The sequence below is a fragment of the Pseudochaenichthys georgianus genome, chromosome 11 (genome assembly GCF_902827115.2).
Source record: "Pseudochaenichthys georgianus chromosome 11, fPseGeo1.2, whole genome shotgun sequence".
NCBI lineage: Eukaryota > Metazoa > Chordata > Actinopteri > Perciformes > Channichthyidae > Pseudochaenichthys > Pseudochaenichthys georgianus.
The window spans coordinates 21,903,068-21,925,715 of NC_047513.1; the positions used below are offsets into that span (position 1 = coordinate 21,903,068).

The following is a 22,648-nucleotide window of genomic DNA, read 5'->3' on the forward strand; positions in this document are numbered from 1 at the left end:
AAGGACAGACGACACGGGACAGAGACTATATGAAATACAATGCCATTTTATTGTTCAGCCGTGTCACAACCTCGTCTCCAAAATAAGCACAGCAGGACTACAACTGGTTCATCAACCTAGCTACCCTTGATAGCACTTAAAACTGGGTTTTATTAGACCACCAATGATAGCATTAAAGACTTTTCTATCAGACATCCAATGATAGCATACAAAATAGTTGATAACCTACCAGTGATACTGTATATAAAACACTTGTCTCTAGATTTATCCCCAACCCACCCTCAATTTTACCCATCTCCCTCTTTAGAACATTTGTGACACTGAAATATTTTATGCTTTAACAAGCACATTAAGAATGCATAACTCTCCATTTTTGAGATTATTATTTTTAAAAAAACTACACAATGTTACACTTTAAGTCAGGGTACATGTCATCTGATTATTAGTGTTCTACACATTCGGCCATAAACCAAAGGAACATTGTATAATATCACTATAACTTAACACTACATGTAATATACGTTTAAAAAAAGAAGAAGAAATTACAAATGATTAGCATTGAAGAGAAAATGAAGATGGCTAGTGCGAAGGCAAGCTGGGTCAGTACCATAACAGAGAATGAGTAATACAAAAAGAAATAAAAAAATAGAATAAGAAAAATAGAAACAAGAACTGATAAGAATACAGGCAAGGCTAAAACATGTGTTTCAAACTTTAAGATCCACCTCATGTGCACTCATCCATATAGGTAACCTGGTCCAAGACCTCCATTGTGTGATTCCACATCTCTCTGATACTTAACACTTTCATTTCCCCCACTTCAACTTGCTTAAACACTCCCATGGCAACCATCTTCTTTGTTCTTTTTGTGTCAGGCACTTTCCAAGACCTCTTCTTCTTCTCTTTACCTTCAACAACTCTACAGGCCAATCATAATGCTGCTTCAGACAATGCAGGTTCCCTCAGCAAACAACTGCAAAAGAGCACAGGACAACATTTAGTTGCTTTTTAGATCCTTATTTCTGATACTGTGATATGGAAAGTTATATTTCGTGCAGTGGCATATGGCTTACCAATCCTACAGGTCGGTGTCAAACCAGGCCAGCTGGTTGCTGTCCATCAGGTCCTGGGAGTGGCCGAGGTCTGGCAGAGGGTCAGTGTGGTGGCCCAGGTCGGGCAGAGTGTCGGTGTGGTAGTCAGCCCCTTCCATCATAGGGTCCAGAAGGGAGTCCTGGCCGTAGGCTGATGGGTAGGCCCGGTAGGCTCCATCTGGGAAAAAACAATAATTTTTTTAAAGTGGTGCAAACGGTTCCAAACACACAAAAAATGTTATTCGGAACAAACAAAAATACGCAAATCTTGTCAAATGATACCCATTATGATATGAAGGTAGGCCTGTCGCGATAAGCAATTAATTGACTTATCGTCCGATAAATAAAAATGAACTCGATAACTTTTCTGACCTCGATAAATTGCCGTTTACATGCGTGTTTGTTTACATAAGGATGTGACCAGCATTTTAGCCAGGCGCGCTGTGGCTACCGGCCCGGTGCGCTGCGGCATCCGGCCACTCTACCGACCCGGTGCGCTGCGGCAGCCGGCCACTCTACCGGCCCGGTGCGCTGCGAGGCTCACACACAGCCAGGTCAGGACACTCTGCGTGCAACAGCCAAATGAATAATATAGAGACAAGTAGGAGACAACGTGTGACTTACTCCAGGGGAATTTGAAGTTAAATGGAATTGGTTGAAAAACCTAATTCCACATCTCCGGTGTGGGAATATTTTGGATTTAAGCCAAATCAACGAGGCGAACCTACGGACTTGAATGAGCTGTTATGTCGCATTTGTTTTAAAAAGGTAGCAACAAAAGCTAGCAATACGATCAGCCATAAACACAACCACCCCATTCCGTTTTCCCAGCTGGGAGTAAACACAGCAGCTGGAGAGCCCCCACCTTCGAGACTTACTTTAAAAAAAACGTGTTACTACTGCATAACACAAAAAACACAATTGCACACAATTGCATTTTCACAAATGCAATTGTGTTTTGGTCACAAGAGAGCTCTGTTTTCCAGCCTGAGTCTATTTAATTAATTGTTTGGCTTGCAGGGCTCGACAGTAACGGTTGCCAGGTTGCCAACCATTCAGAGAAAATGTCAACCACTTCTTGGCCTTTGGTTGCCACTGGCAACCAGTTTAACATAAACAGTGATGCAAACACAGGTATGGTGAAAAAAGAGAGAACTATTCGAAGCAGAAAAAAACATACCACCTGACAAAGGCCTGTGCTATAATGCTTCAATTAACTGGCTATTCTTTATAATATACTCATATCAATAGGAGACAGAGATGTTAAGTTATCAATCAAGGGTTTTTATTATTATTTACAGCAAGGGTGGGGAACATCCTCCTAGGGCCGTACAAATTATTGAACTCAACCTCTGCTTAAAAAAAAACTAAAATCACAGTCCATTCATTTTGCCTTTCTTTCATGCTGTGCAAAGAAAAAGCAACCTCTTAATCCAGATATCGTACCATGACTCATGCATGCATGTGCACGGTTGTGGCATGACAACCAAAACAGAAAGATATGGACACAAGATTTGTTTTTTTAAATGTTGAAGTTAAAAGCATCAATCTGGTGCACTTTGAGAGCAACATGAGGAGATCTATGGATACATCTTTCAACACCCATATGAAACAGATTCTTCTTTTTCGATACTTTACAAATCACTCCCCTTTTAAACTGTATTCTTGTTATTTTTAACTTTTTTGTTACTGTCATATAGTATTTTATACCTGTTTTTCATTTAGTCTCTAATGTCTCATTAATAACTATAATGATCTTATCAAGGTGTGCCTTAACCTCACTGAGGTTATTTGAGCCTCTCAGGAGAGAGCTCTCTTCCAACTGGTTGTAGAAAAGCTCTTTAAATTCGTTAGCATAGCTAGCTAACCAGATGCTAATAACAACAGATCGCCACTGTGCTTACAACTAAAGACACAGCCACGGAAACACTGCGGCATGTGTACGGCTCCTTATGAATACTGCAATATTTGAAGGGCTGGAGCGGCGTTCCCCGTCAGCACTCTAGTCTACACTCCTTTCAGAGGAGACATACCACGTGAAGACACGTTACGCTTGTGTTGTGTTCAAGGAACCTGTCCTTGTCCAGGAAAAACAGACACTCGCTTGTTTAATTATTTTGCGATCTAGTTCTTTTTTGAATTGAGAAGTTGTCCCGTCAGTCGGACTGACGGACCCCCCCCCCCCCCCCCCCCCCAATTAATTGTGTTAATTACTTATTGTAAAGCATTTGAACATTCTTTTGTGTCACATTTTCATTATTAAGTTGATGTATAATTGTGTATCTTAATTATTTAAAATACAAGGCAACCAAAAGCTGATGCCTGGTTGCCAGCTTGGCAAACACTTTTAAAAGTTAGCGTTGAGCCCTGGGTTGTGTGTGATTTATTTAATTAGTTAGTTTTATTTATTATATACAATTTATTATAGATAGATAGATTCAACTTATTGTCATTACGTAGTACAGGTACCATGTAACGAAATGGTTTCTCTGCATTTGACCCATCCTAGTGTTAGAGGCAGTGGGCTGCCATTATGTACGGCGCCCGGGGAGCAGTGCCTTGCTCAGGGACACCTCGGTAGCACTTGGTCTTTCCGGGACTTGAACTGGTGACCTTCCAGTTGCCAAGCCAAGTCCCTATGGACTTCGCCACCACCGCCCTATATACAATTTATTATATATAAATATTTGCAATTTCATTTGAATGTTCAATAAAAAAGGATGTACTTGAATTATTATCATCATTATGTCAGTGGTCTAAAATGGTCTTACAACGGTGCCGACAATATTATTGTTTATCGCAATAATTTCCGAGAAAATGTATCGTCCAACAAAATTAATTATCGTGACAGGCCTATATGAAGGGTTATACTTTAATAAACTGCAATACTGTAAGCAAGGAGACATATTAAAATAAGTAAAATGCATGACATTCAAGTTTATCTATATTTAAAAAAAAAAAAAAACGCCATTCAATACAGTTAAAAAAGAAAATTCTATAATTTCGATACAAACGACAAATCAGATGTTTTTCAAAATCTAGTTACAAACACCAAAGCATGACGAAATAAGAGGCGAGAAACCGAGGGGGGGGGGATTTCATTAGAGACAACACAGGCACTCACCATCTTGCCGATAAGCCAGAGGGTCTCCCTGAGCTCCCATATCCAGTCCCAGGTCTCCAGTCTATAAAAGGCAAATCAGTGATGAGTAAAGCACGACACAAGCCAGCCGACAGAGGAAAATGGATGCCTTTGTTCCAATACTATAGCGCTTTACTAATTGTATACAGTATGCAAAAGTACAGTCCAACATTAGTGTATATTAGGGATGCCAGTGATTATTCGAATATTCGTTACAGTCTCCATAAACGAATATTATTTTTAAAAATCGATTTTATTTATTTACTTTTTTATTATCATTTATGTAAAAAAAAAAATCTGGCTTAGTTTCAACCAAAATATAGACTAATGCTAATAATAGTATTAATAATTGTAAATGGCCATTGGTCACACCACCAGTTTGTTCTACTGTAAACTTGGAGGAAGCCTGCGTGCAGGCTAGACTGCTGCAGCACGCTACACACCGCCCCCACCCCCCCCTCTCCCCTGCGACTAAAGATGAACAAAGCAGCAGGTAAAAAGAGTTCCTCCTTGTGGAACTACTTCGAACTTATAAGTCCAAAGGAAGTTAAATGCAAGCTCTGCGAAAAGACGTTGGTCTATCACAGCTCAACCTCAACAATGCGTTCGCATTTGAGTGCGAAGCACGCCAAAGAGGTTACAGAGAAAGCCGCAGCACAGCCGGCCATTACCAACTTCACTTCAAGGCCACGTCGTTGTGATGACATGCATGCATGTTTGTTGTTTGTACTGTTAAACATGTTCCAGTAAAGAAAACAACAGAATTCCTTTTGTCTGAGTTTTTTTTTTTTTTTCTCCCGCGGGGCTGCCGAATAATCGATTTTGATCATGGTCAGTTTCTGGCAACCCTAGTGTATATAGCATTAAACATTAAAGCAGTGTTTGTTACTTAAACCTGTTAAGTCTATGTTGTCCCTGATCATAACAGATTTGTTTCATTTGCAATGGATGTGTGCCTATGTGCGTACCTCGTTCCAGGCCATGGGCTCGGTTCTGAACAAAGAGCTGGTCAGCTCCACTGAAAGACGCTTCTTGTAGTCCTGGGGTTTGTCCTCAGACATGCGGAACAGGACAGCTGCAGCATAGGTAGCTACAGGAGACAAAGCACGGCAACACAAATCAGGTACACTGAGGATACACAAGTTCACAGACTGATCAGAAATGTGAGCACAGCTTGTTTACTCACCAACACCCTCATTACGAGAGTGCAGCAGCTCAGTGAGGGGGGCAGTGGCTCCTTCAGCTTCAATGGCCTCAGCAGCTTCCTTATCCTGAGCCAGTTCACACAGCACACCTGCTGCCACGCGCTGGATGTTCTCCACTGGAGAATACAGCAGCTGGAGACGGGGAAGAGCACAGCGAGGGATAAGAGTTTTTATAAAGATAGGAACGTTGACAAATGTGGTGGACAAATGATAATAAGCGTAAAGGGACAAGAGAACCAAAGTTGCCAGTTAACTGATTGCCTTTTCTAAAAAAAAAAAAGACATTTGCATGGCTATAGTGCAGGGATGCAAACACATGTATGGGGAAAAAAGAGAGAACTATTCGAAGCAGAAAAATAACTGCGTAATATACCATCTGACAAAGGCCTGTGCTATAATGCTTCAATTAACGAGACAGAGATGTCAAGTTATAAATCAAGGGTTTATATTATTATTTACAGCAGGGGTGGGGAACCTTTTTCCTCTTGGATTATTAATAAGGGATTTTTTTTTTTTAAATGTTGAAATGAAAAGCATCAATCTGGTGCACTTTGAGAGCAAAATTAAGAGATCTATGGATACATCTCTCAACACCCATATGAAACAGAACTGTAAGCAGATTTTTTCTTTATGGATATTTTACATATCAACTTTTTTGTTACCGTCATAGTATTTTATACCCGTTTTTCATCTCTTAATTTTTTTATAACTAATGATCATATTAAGGTGTGCCTTAACCTCACTGAGCTGAGGTTATTTGAGTCCCTCAGTCTCTCAGGCGAGAGTTGTAAAAAAAGCTCTTTATCTTCGTTAGCATAGCTAGCTAACCAGATGCTAATAACAACAGATCGCTACTGGGCTTACAACTAAAAGACACAGCCACGCAAAAACTGCGGCATGTGCACTGCAATTTTTGAAGTGCTGGAGCGGCATTCCGGTGCTCTCCGTCAGCACTACACCACGTGATGACACGCTATGCTCAAAAACCCAAAACGAAAACTCTTCGGTTCTCCACGAATTACACAAGTCACGCAAATCAGCGTTAAAAAAGCGAGAGGTGCCGAAAAGCGACTCATTTGCATGCATGATAGTGAGATCAGGAGTTTAAGGTTCACCTGGACAAAGAGTGGAATGGTGTTGAGCCCTCTGATGACAATTCTGTTGTGGACATCCCGGGCCAGGATGTGCAGAGCGCCTGTGCATCCTTCCACTATTTCTTCCATACGCACACCCTCCTTTATTTGTTTGAGTGGGGGAAAGGCACATTAAACACACAAAATAAATATAGATTATAAGTACAGAAAGCTTGTAGGATTGTTGGCTTGTTTACACACCACAAACTGCTGCTGGTTTCCTCCCATGCTTGTGCGCCTCTGGGTGTCCTGGTGAGCCCTGACCAGCAGTTGGACTAATCGGGGGATGGCGCCCTGCTCCCGCAGAGCGCTGTGGTTGGCTGGGCAAAGAGCCAGGTTACGGATCAGACCAACTGTGGCCTAAAGAGGGGGGAAATGTATGATATTTGAGTTAATTGATGTCCTATTAGGAAAGGTTGATCTGAAAGTATGAAAAAATAGTAGATGCAGAGATAACAAGGTGGCTAGTGACCTTGATTAGTGGCCAGTGGGAAGGAGGGTGCAGAAGTTTGACCACCACAGGCAGGCCGTAATGCAGGCGCACGGCATTCTGGGCCATCTCAGCATCCTGGTGGCGGGAGGTCAGGTGACGCAGGGCACAGACGGCGGGCTCTGTGATGTCCTCTCTATCGCCGGCCCTAAGCACTGTTCGCACCAGAGCCTCAATGCCTCCAACCTGACATGAGATCAATCAGCAGGCGACATAATATTGCATCATTACAAAAACAAGGCTGCCGACAAAGAAGTTAAAGCCGAATACACCATCTAAATTCCAGAGAGACACATAGCTGTGTTCAAAGCTTGTCTGTACATTACATACCTGGCAGACCATGAGTTTGTTACTATAGTTGTTGCAAGTCAGATTGGAGAGGATGCCGGCGGCACATGTCACTACATTGATGTCATCACTGCCCAGCAGCTGGACCAAGGTCCCCAGGAGACCCTCCATTCCCTCCTGAGAGAGCAGGGGACGAGTCAACAAAAACAAACGAGGAGAAGAATGGGAACATCCTAAATAGGGTTAGTATTTAGTTTGTTTTGAGCATTTAACACACTGCTTCTGTTGGATCTTAAAATAGAAGATGGCATTAGTGATTATTGAGAGTGTGTTGTACCTGTTTAGTGGCGGCATCTGACAGATTCCTCAGAGTCCAGAGACAGTTCTGCACCAGGCGCTGGCTAGGGTCTGTCAGGTGAAGCCCCAAGGCCTGCATGCCTCCTACACACAAGCCACAGCAAATACATTCATTACATCAGAAGAATTTCACTTCAGAAGCAAACCAAATGTAGACCAGGACCTAAACTATTTCTCAATGTGTTGACATTCCATTTTTGTACATACCAGCCTCGACGATGGCAGGCTTGTTGCTGGAGCAGACAGAGAGCACCTTGAGCACTCTGCTTGTGGTCCACAGCAGCTTCTCGTATGTGAAGGTCCTCATGATGTTAACAAGAGCCTGGGGACCACCGCTGGCCAGAATGATCAGCTAAAACAAAGACAGGTTCATGTTTAGTAATGCTACAACCTACTGCCAGGCAAGTGGCATCACAAGGGCTTTTAAAGCGGGATAGTACATATCTCTCAATACCTTGCTTTCCTGGTTGCCATATGCAAGGATCTGCAGGCAGTCAGTAGTGATTGCCAGGAACTTGACGTTGGTGTTCGCCAACAGGGCCACCATCTTCTGCAGACCTCCAGCCAGACGCACTGCCATCTTTGCTCCTTCCTGGTGCAACAACAGGTTGTGGAGAGTGGTGATGGCGTAGAACAACACACTGTCCACTGGCGAGCTGGAAAATGTAAACAAAACGTTTAGTAATAAAACAGTTATCACACAAACTATTTAATAAATTATAAGTGTTGGACATATTGGAATGTTATCTTGAAATAAATGTATAGTCCCTGGGAGGCCTTTTGTACATATTGCAAAAACAAAATTGAGTTCCGAGACAGTTTTCAGTACTGTTCACATCTGGCCAAATAATACAACATTCGAGGAACAATTAAAAATATTGAACACATTTTTGGATCGGCATTCAAATGTATTTTGTGATAATCCCCTTTGTAGTCTAGTATAATCAGGTAGTTCATCATCTCAAGCTACTCTTTCATCCTGCGTTTGAGGTGGTAAATGTGGTAATACGATTCCAGCTGCAAATTCAAAGACACACGGGACATCCAACAGGTTGCAACTTGCCAGCCAGCAGAATAGCTAGCCAGTGTGTGTTTGGCTTTTCGTTGAGGTAGAACAAAGGGCATTTACGAAGAGTAAAGTATAAGGAGGAAGACGACCTAACAGTTTTCAATGTGTTGTTGTGTGCAGGTTATGGTTGGCCAACCAGGCTGATGCAGCCATTTGAAGGCTTTACTTTTAAGACAGTCTGTTTTTAGTTGCAGATGACTTGTGTGCTTAATGATGATTGATAGGCTTATAGATGTTACATTTTTCTTTGTGTCCAGCATTAACAAGAGGAGGAGTTAGATAAAAGAAAGGGGGCCGCTAAGGGGTGTTTGAGACACAAAATGAACAAATGTACATTTATCAGCCTGCAGCATATATTTAAGTCTGAAACCAGCATGCCTTGCCAATGAGTTGGCAAAGGGACAGTGTCAATAGGCTGTAGAAAGTTTAAAGACTATCTTGTGATTTAAAAATCACTGATAAAGCCCAGTATTGTACAACAATAACTTGAACGGCAAAGAAATCCAACACAAAAGTAGCTACTCTTTTAGGCAGACAACTAACACAAACTACTCAAAACAGCTTTTTGCATTATTGTTGCTAGCATTAGAACCATTAGGCCGTTTTCAGTGCTGTAGAGCTCCACAATTTCTTACCCAAGCATCTTAACAAGAGCAGGAATGCCTCCAGACTTGAAGATTGCGAGGAGCCCCTCACGATGGTGGGAAAGGTTGTGTAAGGTGCCAGCAGAGCAGCGAGCTGTCTCCACATCCCCAGTGTTCTGCATAGCACGTACAACGGCCGAAACCATTTGTGGCGAGCGCATCAGGGCGTGGCGCGATGCCTCCTTCTTTGACAACTGATGCACCATCACAGCTGCTTTGTTCACGACAACCTGGGAAATAGATTTGTTTTTGGTTAGGGAAGCATGGAAAAGGAGGGGATGTATACTGCATTGCCAATGACTTTAATGATACCACAGGTGTTTGTTAATCACTTATTGGTAGACATACCTGGTCCTCATCATTAAGCAGTTTGGTAAGCTCGGGGATGGCACGAGTGGCCAGTTCAGCATCATCTTGATAGTTGATGAGGTTGACCACAGCATGCTTCAGCATCTGAGAGGGCTCCGCCAGGCGCTGCACTGCTGTGGGTTGGGCAGCGTCCAGCTGGGTAGGTGAGATCTGGATGCCCTCCTCCAAGGTCTCAGGGAACATGGCAGCACGCACGCGCTGGGCCCGGGTCATGGCATACCCCTCCATGTCTGAAAGTTATGCAATATGCCGATTAACTATAGAAATGTCTCGCCCATCAGAGATGTATACAATTGACGCAGTAGAAAATGTTTCTTGTATACCTGTAGGCTCAGGAGTGAAGGGCTGGTTGAACTCCCAGTCGTAGAGACCTGGATCATCCTCCTCGGCATCAGGGTTTCCCTTGCCACTCAGAGATGGAGCTGAGGTTGTTACTCCAGACTGAATTCCTGAGTCCAGGTAGGACTGCTGCTGCCACTGGCTCACTGCAGCCTTGCTGTCTCCCATTGCCATGTCCAACTCCATCAAATCAGCTACACAAAATGGGGAACACAGGGAATTACAGATTAGGGGAAGAATTATCTTAACTTTCTAACACTTTTAATTAGTTTATTTAGCTTTGAGCTAAACATAATTGTTCTTGAAAAGGTTTTAGTAATCTTATAAATTACAAAACGTGTAGTCTTAAGTAAATGCAGAGGTGAGATATGGGAATTAAAAAAAGTTAAATTGCCATGAGAATAAAGAGGGAAAGAGTGAGTGGGGCCCAAAAAGTTTGAATCCAGTTGAGGCAAAATGGGGAAAAAACAACAAGCAGAGAAAAAGCTTTAGCTTCTCTATGTCTGGTGCCCTTAGGTAATAAGCATACAAGGAGAAGTGTTAACATCAAATTCCTCTTTCAATCCCCCGGCCACACTTTTCCAGACAAGAAACTCAGATGTAACAAAGGACGAGTTATAATAACTCAGGATACTGGGACATGTGCTCACCTAGCTTACGGTGAGTGACTTCCAAGGTAATTCATGCATTTATGTACAGTAACAAAACAACCTATCTACACATGAAGAGCAGTGTTCACATTATGTACTTAAAGGAAATAAAGTGTTTTTATACTTACACTGGGTAGCCATTGTTCTTGCCTGCACTCAGCCCGCACAGCAGATAAGTCTGCGTAAAGGAAAAAAGTACACAGGGCAAAATGAGAAAACTCGCAAACAAACTTGAGTTTCTGTTTGCTAAAGCCAACTCCAATGTTTTTTGCTTTTCTCTTACGTAGTCTCAAGAGTAAAACCACTGTCTTCTGCGCTACCTGTACCAGCTCCCTGTGATTCAGACGCTTGTTTGCCTTGCTAACGTAGCTAGGAAGGGAAATGCCGAGCCTCCACCTCCAGCCGAGAGAGCGAAGCAGTGGGTATTTCCAGGCCAGCACGAACACAATTCACCATTCAGCGGCAAAGAACATCAAAGGCATATTTCTCCCCCTCCCCCTACCACGGCCAAGTTCCGACCTCGCAGCTTGGGTTTCCAATGAGAGAAACTACCCCTCCGCCCCGCAATCACTTCCATGACTCCTCCTCTCGTGCAGAGTCTAACTAGGAGCATAACAAACTACCCAAAACAAATAAACCCATCACACTGTACAGGATGCACTAATCATATTTTAAGGGCATATAACTTAAGACTGAGGTGCTAGCATGTATTAACCACCATTCCTAGCTAACAGGTTGCCTAGCTTACCTTGATAGCTCGCTTAGATGCCTTAACGTGCGTAGCTTACTGCTTCGCTAGTTAGCCAACTAGCTAACATAAACAAACACAGTTAAGGTCCTTACTTACAAAGCCTAAATTGTTCAGTCTGATCCTGAGAATCAACCAGTAGTATTTTAAGTAGTTTTCGTTACAAGTCGGCTCATCATTTGAATCGTGACTTTCAAGCCAACCCAATGTTTTATTCTGGTTTGATTAGCTTAGCTAGCCAGGACGTATGAAAAGTAGATCCAAGCGCCACCGTACAAAACCTGCTGTGCTGCCAGCCAAATCAGAAAACCCCACCGGAGCCCCCTCCCTGTTCAACGATGGTTTTATTTGGTGAACAAACATTGCCGCGATGTAAATCCATTATATTATAATAGCTGCAGTAAACGTACTACCCTTACCAGAGTCGAGAGGTTCTCCGTGGTTCTGTTGGGGAAAATGTTGTCTTTTCTCTTGGCTGGAAATAGGAAAAGGGCTGCTAGGTGAACCACCCGTAGAAGTCCGAACCACACCCGCCGTTGCTCCGCTGAAGATGTTGCTTCCGCCTGTGCGATCGAGCATCAAGATGGCGAGGAAAAAAATATTCTGCCGCACTCGGAAAAATAGGGCGCCCTTTTAAACAAAGTTTTAGCTAAATAAACTGTTATTTAACAGATATTGATATTTGTTTTGTTAAGAGAATACCTCTTTTTTCATATTTGATCGATTTCATTCAGGTAAATGAAATATGTGTTATAGTGTAGTGGCGGTGAGGACGAGGAGCATTCATTAGATTGGAATGTGATTCATGAGCTGCTGTGATACGATAGAGGCTGAGGGAGTAAACCGTCACAGCACTATAGCACACATTTTTCCAATTAAATAACCTATAGTTTTGCAAACATTAAATGTGATTGTCACACATCACGTTTCTCATACTTGCACCTGGAATTTTTGTTTGCATTTAAGAAACTGCAGTGGTTAAAAGGAAGCTGAAATATGTACCATGTCATGATTGGATTTGAGTTTTCTATTGAAACCCATAATATGATCATATATAACCAACACATCAACCCATTGATAAGAAAAAAACATGGCCACAGTAAGATAATACTGTGCTGTAGGGTAATTGACATTTGATCTCTCATCTCCACTGTTGTTGTTTTTTGTTGACATGAACTGTACAGCAAACTGAATTTAAGTCATCACTAACTGATTAAAAGTGCAAAGTAAAACTACGCTATTTTTTATGGCCAAAAGATATATGCTTATTCTTGATATTAATTAAAATGTGTGCATCTCTGTTTTAGGCAATTCTTTAACAACTAGCTGATATCAAATTGCAATGCCCATGTAGCGATAGTCTGATATTTAGGATTCTCTTAAATTCATAGCGTTGTTCATCTACCTCAGCTTCTTAGCATTAAATACACACACTTACAATTGCTGTATGAAAAGGAAATGTCTTGATATTGAAGGAAAACATTCAAGAGTGTCACAAAAAGTGGAGTGCATGTTCATGTCTGACTCATGCCATGGAACAGAAAAGGTCAAAGTCCAGTGTCATAGGGAAATATATTGTTGTGAATAAAATACATTATATATAAAGGAAACTTACTTTCATTTGTTATACGATACCACAATAATCAGTTGGAATATGTTCTTATCATATCATCTCTCAAACAGTGACAGAAATGTTAAGGCTATACAAATGCATTGCATTTCTTCAAGGAGTATGAATGATAGTAAGAACAGTAATTAGATAGACCCTAATGCCAATGGAAGTTTAATATATATATACACTGCCTAAATGAAAAAAAATCCTTCCTTAAACATTTTCATTTATTTGGGAAAATGAGTGGGTCTTACTACTTGCAATAAGTCATGCAAGTGCATATTAGGTATATACGCTTATATCATTCCAGTCATGAAATTATAATTTTCTGAAGTGTATTCATCTGCAGTGCCCACAAAAAGGCATACAGGATAACACATTAAAAAGAGCTGCCCATAAACATTATACGGCGATATCAGGAGAAACTGTTTGGACACAAGACACTGGAGAATTGTCTGAATATATTTTGAATAAATAGTGCACAAAAATTAGCCCCCCCCTATAGAGGTTAGAGATCAGAATATGCTGAACAACAGTAGCCATAGTGCCTACACAGGTTGGACAAAATAACAGGAACCACTTACAATGCAGAAACCCCACAGTCAATACCTTGGTGTGCTGAGGCTCATACATTTAAGTTATCTTCGAGGCTTGTAATATGCCCCATCAATAAAAATATATAATGGCCTTAATAATGGCAATTTATTTAAATTAATAAGAAACACAGGAGGAGCTATATGAAGATCAACTGCATTTTAAGGTGTTTGTTACTTTGTGCCCCTCTGTCCTTTATTGCCCTTTGTTTTTGTGACTGAGGACGAGCACTGTAAACCAAACAAGAAAACGTAGTGTATGCACAAGGTCACTTCACCTTGTGGCTCAACCCCAGGTACCTACTGTAAGTTGAAATGTCGTTTTTATTAATTCCCCATCACAGAATAACTATTTTTTATTTTTGACTGACAAGCAGAGGAATGACTGGTAAAAAGAATGACTGCCTCGCTGTTTTCGTCAAAACAAAAGCAAAGAGAAGCCATTTGGATGAATCCGAATAAATACACCTTTTATTTGACTGATTAACAGATCTGATTATACAAACGCCAACACAGAGCTCTGAAATAACAGGACCAATCAGCGAGACAATGACTGTACATTCTTGGTGTGACCCTCCTTTGTTCTAACCCCCTTGCCCACCCACCAACCCGCCCGAAGTAACTAATAAACTGAATCACTAGTGCTTTTTTTCTGTACAGGTAAAGCTTAGCTACCCACCCACCTAACCTCTACTACCCTCCCTTTTCAGTGCACTGTCTGTTATCTACAGGTTTGGGCAGAATCTACCACAAGGGGAAGCTTGGCCAATGTTAGAACAGGGTGCCGTGTAATTAGGTGCACCCTACACAGGACTAATGCTTGAGTCTCAATTTTTATCATGAAGTCTATTGTTTGTCATGTTTGTGTAGTCTATCAGACAGCGCCTCTGTAATAATAGTGTATGCACTGTTTTAAGAGCTTAGTGTAAGAGCATAGTCATGTTTTTGCCTTTTGGTTGAAATGCAAACAGCCCAAAATCTCTCAACATACAGGTCTAGGTTTAGGTAACTTCCTCAAGTCTATCCATCTGTGTCATTCTTTCACACACATACGCACACACACACACACACACACACACACACACACACACACACACACACACACACACACACACACACACACACACACACTCGCACACAAATACTGGTATGTTTGTCCCTTCATCTTAAAAAACAACTGTTTGTCATTTTGTTTCAGGCATTTCATAGTTCTCAATCTCTTCTTCTGGCCAAGCATGACTTGCCCCAAATACATTAAACACACAATCATTCCTATAGTACTCTAAGTGATGTTTCTTCAACATGCACCCTCAGCAGTTCCTACAGTAAAAACACCGACTGTACCACCATCACAAGAAATGGATGGATAAAACACCCTCGCTTTCATTCCTCCTATCAATCTTTTTCAAAAACCACTTACTTCTTCTCATCCCAACCTCCGCATCCTCATTGGCCCCCTTACCCAATTACTCTCATGTAACAGACAGTCTTTTATGTAACAGTGACAAATACTCGCCCTCAGCGCAACAGCCAGGAGTAGAAGAGAGAGAGGTGGGGGAGGGGAACAAGGTGTGGGAGAACGGGTAAGGGAAGAGAGGATGGGTTCTTCTTCTTGAGGAGAATTTGAAAGATGATGGGGATGGAAAACTGTGTGCCAACATCCCTCTTTTCTTCCTGCATCTTTGGGATGGAGTAGAGTGAGGAAGGACAAGGAAGGTGACTGAGATGGAAAGGGGGTTGGTGGTTGTGGGGGGTGGGCGCAGGGTTTAGTGTGTTGGCCTTCATGTGTCCTGGCCGTCGGTGGCAGGGGTGTCGTTGGCATTGGGCATGTCAGAGTCATTCTCCCGGCTGGATATGCGGTCCAGCTCTGCCTGTACATCGCTCAGGCCCAGCTTCGAACCTGCAACAGGTGTGGGTGGATACCAATCAATACCATAACATTATAGTATCATATCATTAACCACAACCATTTTATACAATGCAATAAGCAACAAGGCAATTCAACGGGATTGAAATAAGAGCTGGGGGAAATTAGATAATAGGAAACGTCATTCAGGATAGTATAATTAGGGTTATTTGAACAGGGTTAATACGGTTAATTAGGTTATGTTTCACAGTAATTCAGTAGACTGGTTTGGTTTTGGCAATGTGCTCTTGAGTTAGTTAACATACAGAGACATATTATAATAAAGTAAATTTAGCTCGAATTGCCCCGTTTTCGCATTTGTTTTTGTAAATGTTTATAAAAATTGTAATTCGAACAGTGTTTAAAGTATGATCAAACAGTCCAGGTTTATTGTAGTAACTTAACAGAAAATGATTACATAATCGGTATCCAGTTTAAACATTTAATATATGGCAAATATGTTGAGTATTGGCCATATAAGGTATTAAGTATCAATTGTCAGTACATCAGAGTCTCAGCTATAATCATGTGCAATGTTTGTGGCAGATATTAGTCACGAGAAATGCAATGCAGCATGCAAAAAAGAAATAGAAGTATGAGGAGGGGTAACATCAGGGGTGCAATCTTGGTTAAATCTTCAGCACAATCAAAATGATCCTGGTATGATTACATTCAAATCATCCATTTTAAATACTGTCTACCAGAAATGTCTGTAACTTTAACTATGTCTATATCTTAGCCTTATATTTCAACTTGCACTTTTGGGGCCTACATTTCTTATTGTGCTTTTACTTGCATCATATTTCTTAGTTCTAGAAATATTTAAGGTGCATTGTCGAAGGAGAGATCCAAGATTAGCTTCACCGTAATTGCAGTGCATATAATACAGGCTCAGTGGAGGGAAAGGAACAACAGCAATGTAGGGATGCTTCTGAGAATCAACATAGACAAGCAATGCTAAACGATATCTCTCACACGCACCTTAACGTGGCCAGCATCCTCTGACTAGAACTAGCGCATACACACATTATGAATGATGTTAGCAGTGAGATTACAAAACAGACTGTGAGCTTTGTTAAAAACTAAAATACAGACACACTACAAAATACAGGCAGGCATAAAGATGATGATGGGTTTTAGACCCTTTTATGATTTATTTACCATGCGTTATGTTCATGTCTGGAGAAGAGGAAAGGAAAGGAGAGTTAAGATAAAAGGAAGGATTGCAGATGGGAGTTGCAAACCATAAAAGAAGCCGAGTAATGAGTAGCTGCAAACGGCATTAAATCCAAAGAACAACTGACAACTTATTCTCTATCCATAAAACTGAAGCATGGTAGCAACTTTATTCTCACCTGACTTGCGTACTGTTCCTGGAGTGTTGTTACCGCCCCCTGGCGTCCCGGGCCCCCCCGTCCCCGCTTTCTTTGTCAGTAGACTATTGAAGAAGTTGGCCAACACACCCTCACTGGTCTGACCTGCAGCATTAAGGGACCAGAGTTAGAAAAACAAACACACACAAGCAATGCACTAACTGAACCTTCGTCATGGGTTGATGGTGTTGATGTGTGCAGCGCTGAAATGCATGACGTACCCGACTGTGGCATGGCGTTCGCTACGTTGGCCGCTGCTGATCGATTACTCGTCCTGGGGGAGCCGGTGGGAGCTCGACTGGTCGTGTCCTATAAACAACAACAGTATTTTTTTAAATACTGGAGGGAGCTTTTCTGCATCTTATTAGCTAAAACAAGAAACAAAATAAAGCACTTACCACTGGTCGCCCTGCTGTCACAGCGGGCTGTTTGGCGAGCAGCGACTGCAAATTAGAGCACAATAGGCACACTCACTCCAATTAGTATTTAATTCACATATCAGGACCCTCAAGTCAGATTTATTTGGAGTACCATCGAGCAGCAAACCAACTGGCATATAAACAACAATTACTGACCTGCAGTTTTACCAGAAACACTTGGTCATCTTCAGCCTGAATCTCCTTTTCATGTACAATCTGGTGAAAAGCAAGAGAACAATTAATCATTTCTGAAACACGCTTCCAGTCCTTCATTAGAGTACTACAACAGATGGGAGAAAAGTCTTATGATCCTTGCAGGGATATTGGGTAAAGATTGGCAGTAAAGGTAATGTGACATAATTGTACAGCCTTTATAAACATGCCGTGCTGTAAGCTTAGCTTGCCTTAGAGAATCGAAGAAAACATTTTCTTTTTTTACAGGACTCTGTACCTTTCTGACTGGCGGTTTGACTATTACTTCCTCAAAGTTGTCATCTGCTTTTACTGTCTGGAAGTTCTCATGAAGTATGGCAATCTTCTTCTCATTGTCCCAGCCTGATGGACTGAGAGAGCAAAGCCAGGGTTACACAAATAAATACACAACAGGAATGCAAACACACACACACATTAGCAGGCTTACATGAAGACTGCATCTCTTTCCACCACTTGTGCCGGGCAGTGGAAGGGAAAGCCGTAGAGTCTGTGGACCAGATATTTGTACACGATGTCCAGGTTCTTCATCTCCTTCACTGATGTGTAAACCAGAGATGCTCCATCTGACATGGCTGTCAAGAATATTTTCATTGCCACCAATTATAAATACAGAAGCAAAAATAAAACTAATGCCATAGTGACAGAAAACCTTTTTAAAACAGTATCGAAATCAGAAAACAGCTTTCACCAATTGCTACCAGGACACAGGAAAAAAAAGGCAGTTTAAACTCTTGGACAGCTAACGCAATAACCCTTGAAAATCTAATACCTTTTCCACATTTACTGGAGAAATGTTTTTGTAAAACAGACTATTTCAAGCAATACTGTGTAATCCAAGACCTTTATGAAACTCTCTTTGCAACAAAGCAATATCAACAGCTAAGGTCAAGACACAGCTTGCATTGGCAAGAATACAGCAATAACGGTACTGCTGGGAACTTTGCCTTTGGCCTGACAACCAAACAGTGTTTTGCTGGTCACATTATATCTCGATCCTTCATCAATAAAGAGAGAATAAACACCAATATTTATGAATAATGAATGCCTTACATTTCTAGCATCTAATGTTGAAACTGCAGTCAGTGGCATTGATCAACAGCTCAACTAAAAACCTTGTGTACATTACAGGTGGGGGAGGTAATTTTGGAGAAACCAGCTCGAGTGCGCTAGAATTTGAAAATACACAGCCGGAAGAAATCTGCTACTTCCTCACAGAGCCCCTCCTCCAACACACACGAACGCGCACATGACCAATGAGGGCACGAGATACGTTTGTGCACAGATGGAAGGCTGACAGGCAGGTAGGCCGTCCAGTTATTTTAGCTGGGCCGGCTAAAATGATTGGTCGTGCTTTTTACAGCACTACGGCTTCCACAGATGACATTGTTGTATGGATTTTTTTGTCAAAGCACTTAAGATATTCATTGCTATCGGGATGTTAAGAGCATTCCATGGAATATAACAAAAAGTGTATCTCGAGCCGGTTTCTCAAACTTACCTACCCTACCTTTAAAGTAAAATGTTGTTTTGAGACACTTTACATTATTGTGTGTGCACTATTTTGCTCACTGTTAAAACCATGTTCAGTAAAGGATACACTGCAGACAGAATTGCCGGATGTGAGACTGGATGAAGTCCAGGTGTTCGTCTCTGTAGTCGTGCTCCTTCTCCAATGTGCTGATGGCATCACACTGATGGGAGAGATAAGTAGATGTCAGACACTGGTGAACATGTGTTAGAAGATGCAATGTATATATGTATATATAAGTGATTTCATTTATTTGTCACAGGTTTCAAATATCCACTGCATGACTACTCAACATGAATCATCTTTGAACTGACGTGCATATGTTTTTGGTTGCCATTAATTGATTCAGCAATTTAAGATTTAGTGTCGGGAACCTCAAGCAGTGGCTATCAGCTGAGAATCCCAACCACACTGAGGGGGTAGTGTCTGATGTAGAAAATAAGAGAAAAAAGGACCCGGTACCAAAAGGGAGTAGAGTCAGCCAGAGCCAGAGGAACTACGTCATTATATTTTAATGTAAAAGTAAAATATGATTCCACACATAAGCGAGTCAGTTAGTGTATACCTTGGTGCAGACCACCACCACTGGTATTCCCAGGTTGTGTGTGAGTGTGTTGTCTCCTAAGGGCAGCAGCACACTCTCCTCGTCTTCACTCCTCCTCTGCGGGGTGCCATCGTCCCCACTGCCTGGCTCTGTGTACTCCTGGAACTGTTTTACAACTACACACACACACAGAAATAAAATGTTCCAAAACAACGATAAGCAAATAATAGGACCTGGCATTATCATTGTCATAACTTTTCTTTAAAAAATTGAAGATGAAAAGCTTTAAAAAAAACATTAATAAAGAGGCTTCTTTGTGTTTTTATACTGCCAAGAACATTTCAGAGAAAGAAACGGACATATAAAAAAAAAAAAAATTCAACTTTTTCTACTCGTCAGCCTGCCTGCCGTCAGTATGACTCACGTCTTTGCTCCAGCTCCCGCAGCAGTTCCGGGGCGACCCGGAGTTTGTCGATGTGTTCCCTAGCAACGGCGGCCCACTTCTGGAGAGAGTCCAGAGCGTTCCAAGGCCGCGACATGTCAACAGTTATCAGCAGCACCGTGTTGTCGATCGAGTCCACTGGCACAGCTACTCCCTGCAGACCTTTGTGGTAAAGGTCGCCGTCTAGCACCCAGGCATTACACCTGGTTTGGTCTAAACACATCAAAATAAATACTTTAGAAGTAGCCTGAAGTGTGAAAAAATTAAACACAAGACAACATGGACATGTGTAGCTCTATGTATAAACTGCAAGCCGCTGCTGGTTACCATCAATGTCGTCGTCATGGACACTGAAGTAGAGGTATTCCAGGCCACGCCCTTTCATGAATTCTTCAACCCCCTGCATCTTAGCAACCAAGGCGGTCTTCCCCGAACCCACCTCACCTAAACAAAATCAGTCAAGAGAAAACAGAATTATTGATAGAACACAGGTTATGGGTAGTAGCCCTATCAATGCCAGCATGCCCTGCTGAAATGCTGCAATATAGATATTAAGAAATAATTACTTATATAATAAAGGAAGGGTTGCACTTGCACCTAAAGATTAATCACATTAACTCATAAACTGACAAAACCTTCTTTAATTCAGTCATTATTCATTGGTTAATAAAATGCAAAAATGGTAAAAACAATTGATCCACATGCTTAACTTAACAAAGATAACAGAGATATTTAGTTTACTATAACAATGAACAGAGAAAGACATCAGAACCTTACATTTGAGATGCTAAAATTAGAAAATGTTTGGCAATTCTGCTTGAAAAATGGCTTAAGTGATTACTTGATTAGCAAAATAGTTGTAGTTCTTTACTGTGTATCACCTAATCCATTAATCAACACAAATATACTGTAAACAATCCACTTGACTAGAGCCATGCAGCTTTATAATACATAGCATGCCAGTAACTATCGACAACAGAGTGTATCTGCACTTGTTGTGGCATTACTGAAAGCCTCAACACTGATAGCATGACATTGTTATTGTTTATTTAATAAGGTCAATGCTGCATCCATTTTTGCACTTTGCCATAATACGTCAAGGGGACACAATGCACCATAAAGCAGGGCTTGCTGATGTTGTAAAAGATAGCATAACAGACAGATGCTTCGGTAACCAACTCGATGATTAGCTTGAATGGGTAGCAGGCTGCGGATTATCCCAGGCGGATGTGTGTGTTTGTGTGTGGACAGCAGCGGGACACGAGGACAGAGCGAGACAGGGAGGCTCCCTTTCTGCTTCAGCAGCATAATCTCACACACACACACACACACACACACACACACACACACACACACACACACACACACACACACACACACACACGATGTGTCTTGTCCCTCAGCATCATCTTCACCTAGCAGCAACTAGCATCCTTGCATGCTAGAATGACTTGCAGGGTTTCAAGGCGGCCCGATTCTCGCTTATAAGATAATAAAGGAGTCAGTGTGTGCGTGTGTGTGCGCGCACCCGTGGCCGTGCTTTTGTATTGTAGGCGTTCTGAAAAATGCACCTGTCTTTCTCTGTTAGCCGACGCACCCGCTACCAGGCTTTCACAACACAAAAGCACAATCAAAACCAAAGCAAGCTAGCTTAGCCACCGAGCAGCATTAAGTCTAGCAGAATGAGATGAGCAGCACGCTAACGTTGCTTATTGGCTAGCCAGGAGACTGCAGACAGATACCCACCCATGACCAGGACATTTCTCCCCGACGGTAGCTTAGATCTTGAATGGGTTGACACTTCACTCAGGATTGTGGACCTGCAGACAGAAACATTAATTAACAGACAACAACTGAAAGCGAGCTAGTGCTGCTGTGTCACCAGTCAGTCTGGTGCTGATGCTAGCTAGCCTCGTTAGCAAGCTAGCTGTCAAACCATCCTCATCCGAGCACAATGGACCCTCTGCGACCACAAACCCTGCTCATAATGAACCAAATGAAGAAACACATCGCTAACCATAAGTCCTGTCCGTCATCTTCCTCTTGGTTGGAGTTATCCAGTGTGCTTTTAGGTCCAGTTGATGTGGAGGATAATAATGCACTCCTCCCTGAAGTCGCCATCTTCGCAGGGCTTGTAAACCGAGCAGCAGAGCGCCCGGATGTAGCAGCGTGCTAAACTAGCCTCAGCCTGGTGCACCCTCCGCACGCCGGGGCCGGGGCGTGGTCCGCGCGCACAAAGATGGGGTCCCTGCCCCAGACAGGAATGATCTCATCCGCAGGCACAGATCTGGACCGACCATCCACAGAAAGTTAAGTTCAGGGAAGAGTATAACTAAATATTATACAAGACATACATAAATAAATCAGTGATAGGCTACAAATGGAGTGGTGTAAAGTAACTAAGTAGCCCACATTTACTCAAGTACATAATAGTAGCCTACTCTTTATAATGGCTCTGCTCAAGTTCTGTAGTTAAGTACAATTTTGAGGTAC

At 42.0% G+C, this 22,648-nt stretch overlaps 2 protein-coding genes across 4 annotated transcripts; both read right to left on the bottom strand.

Annotated features, from left to right (window-relative positions):
* Positions 1–30: 30 nt before the first annotated feature.
* On the bottom strand, positions 31–12,084 carry LOC117454920 (catenin beta-1-like). 2 transcript variants are annotated; one of them, XM_034094198.2, is made up of 17 exons: positions 11,945–12,084; positions 10,906–10,955; positions 10,112–10,321; positions 9,768–10,018; positions 9,411–9,649; positions 8,161–8,362; positions 7,914–8,058; positions 7,687–7,790; positions 7,392–7,526; positions 7,044–7,247; positions 6,773–6,931; positions 6,554–6,673; positions 5,420–5,570; positions 5,202–5,323; positions 4,216–4,276; positions 1,074–1,269; positions 31–973 (listed from the first exon to the last, which is right to left on the bottom strand). In XM_034094198.2, exons 2-16 carry the CDS (start codon positions 10,916–10,918, stop codon positions 1,079–1,081), a joined length of 2,307 nt encoding a protein of 768 aa, XP_033950089.1. In that variant the 5' UTR covers positions 10,919–10,955; positions 11,945–12,084; the 3' UTR covers positions 31–973; positions 1,074–1,078. The 2 variants fall into 2 exon arrangements, with proteins under 2 accessions (XP_033950089.1, XP_033950090.1); XM_034094199.2 differs by lacking the exon at positions 11,945–12,084 and adding an exon at positions 11,061–11,284.
* Positions 12,085–13,350: 1,266 nt separating this feature from the next.
* On the bottom strand, positions 13,351–22,364 carry dync1li1 (dynein, cytoplasmic 1, light intermediate chain 1). Of its 2 annotated transcripts, XM_034094688.2 has the most exons (14): positions 22,173–22,364; positions 21,902–21,975; positions 20,483–20,599; positions 20,138–20,368; positions 19,735–19,889; positions 19,239–19,332; positions 18,069–18,204; positions 17,880–17,991; positions 17,585–17,644; positions 17,408–17,452; positions 17,231–17,318; positions 16,992–17,114; positions 16,798–16,815; positions 13,351–15,630 (listed from the first exon to the last, which is right to left on the bottom strand). In XM_034094688.2, the coding sequence occupies exons 1-14, from the start codon at positions 22,274–22,276 to the stop codon at positions 15,512–15,514; spliced, it is 1,476 nt and encodes a 491-aa protein (XP_033950579.1). In that variant the 5' UTR covers positions 22,277–22,364; the 3' UTR covers positions 13,351–15,511. The 2 variants fall into 2 exon arrangements, with proteins under 2 accessions (XP_033950579.1, XP_033950580.1); XM_034094689.2 differs by lacking the exon at positions 16,798–16,815 and having other exon boundaries at positions 22,173–22,362.
* Between the last annotated feature and the right edge of the window lie 284 nt (positions 22,365–22,648).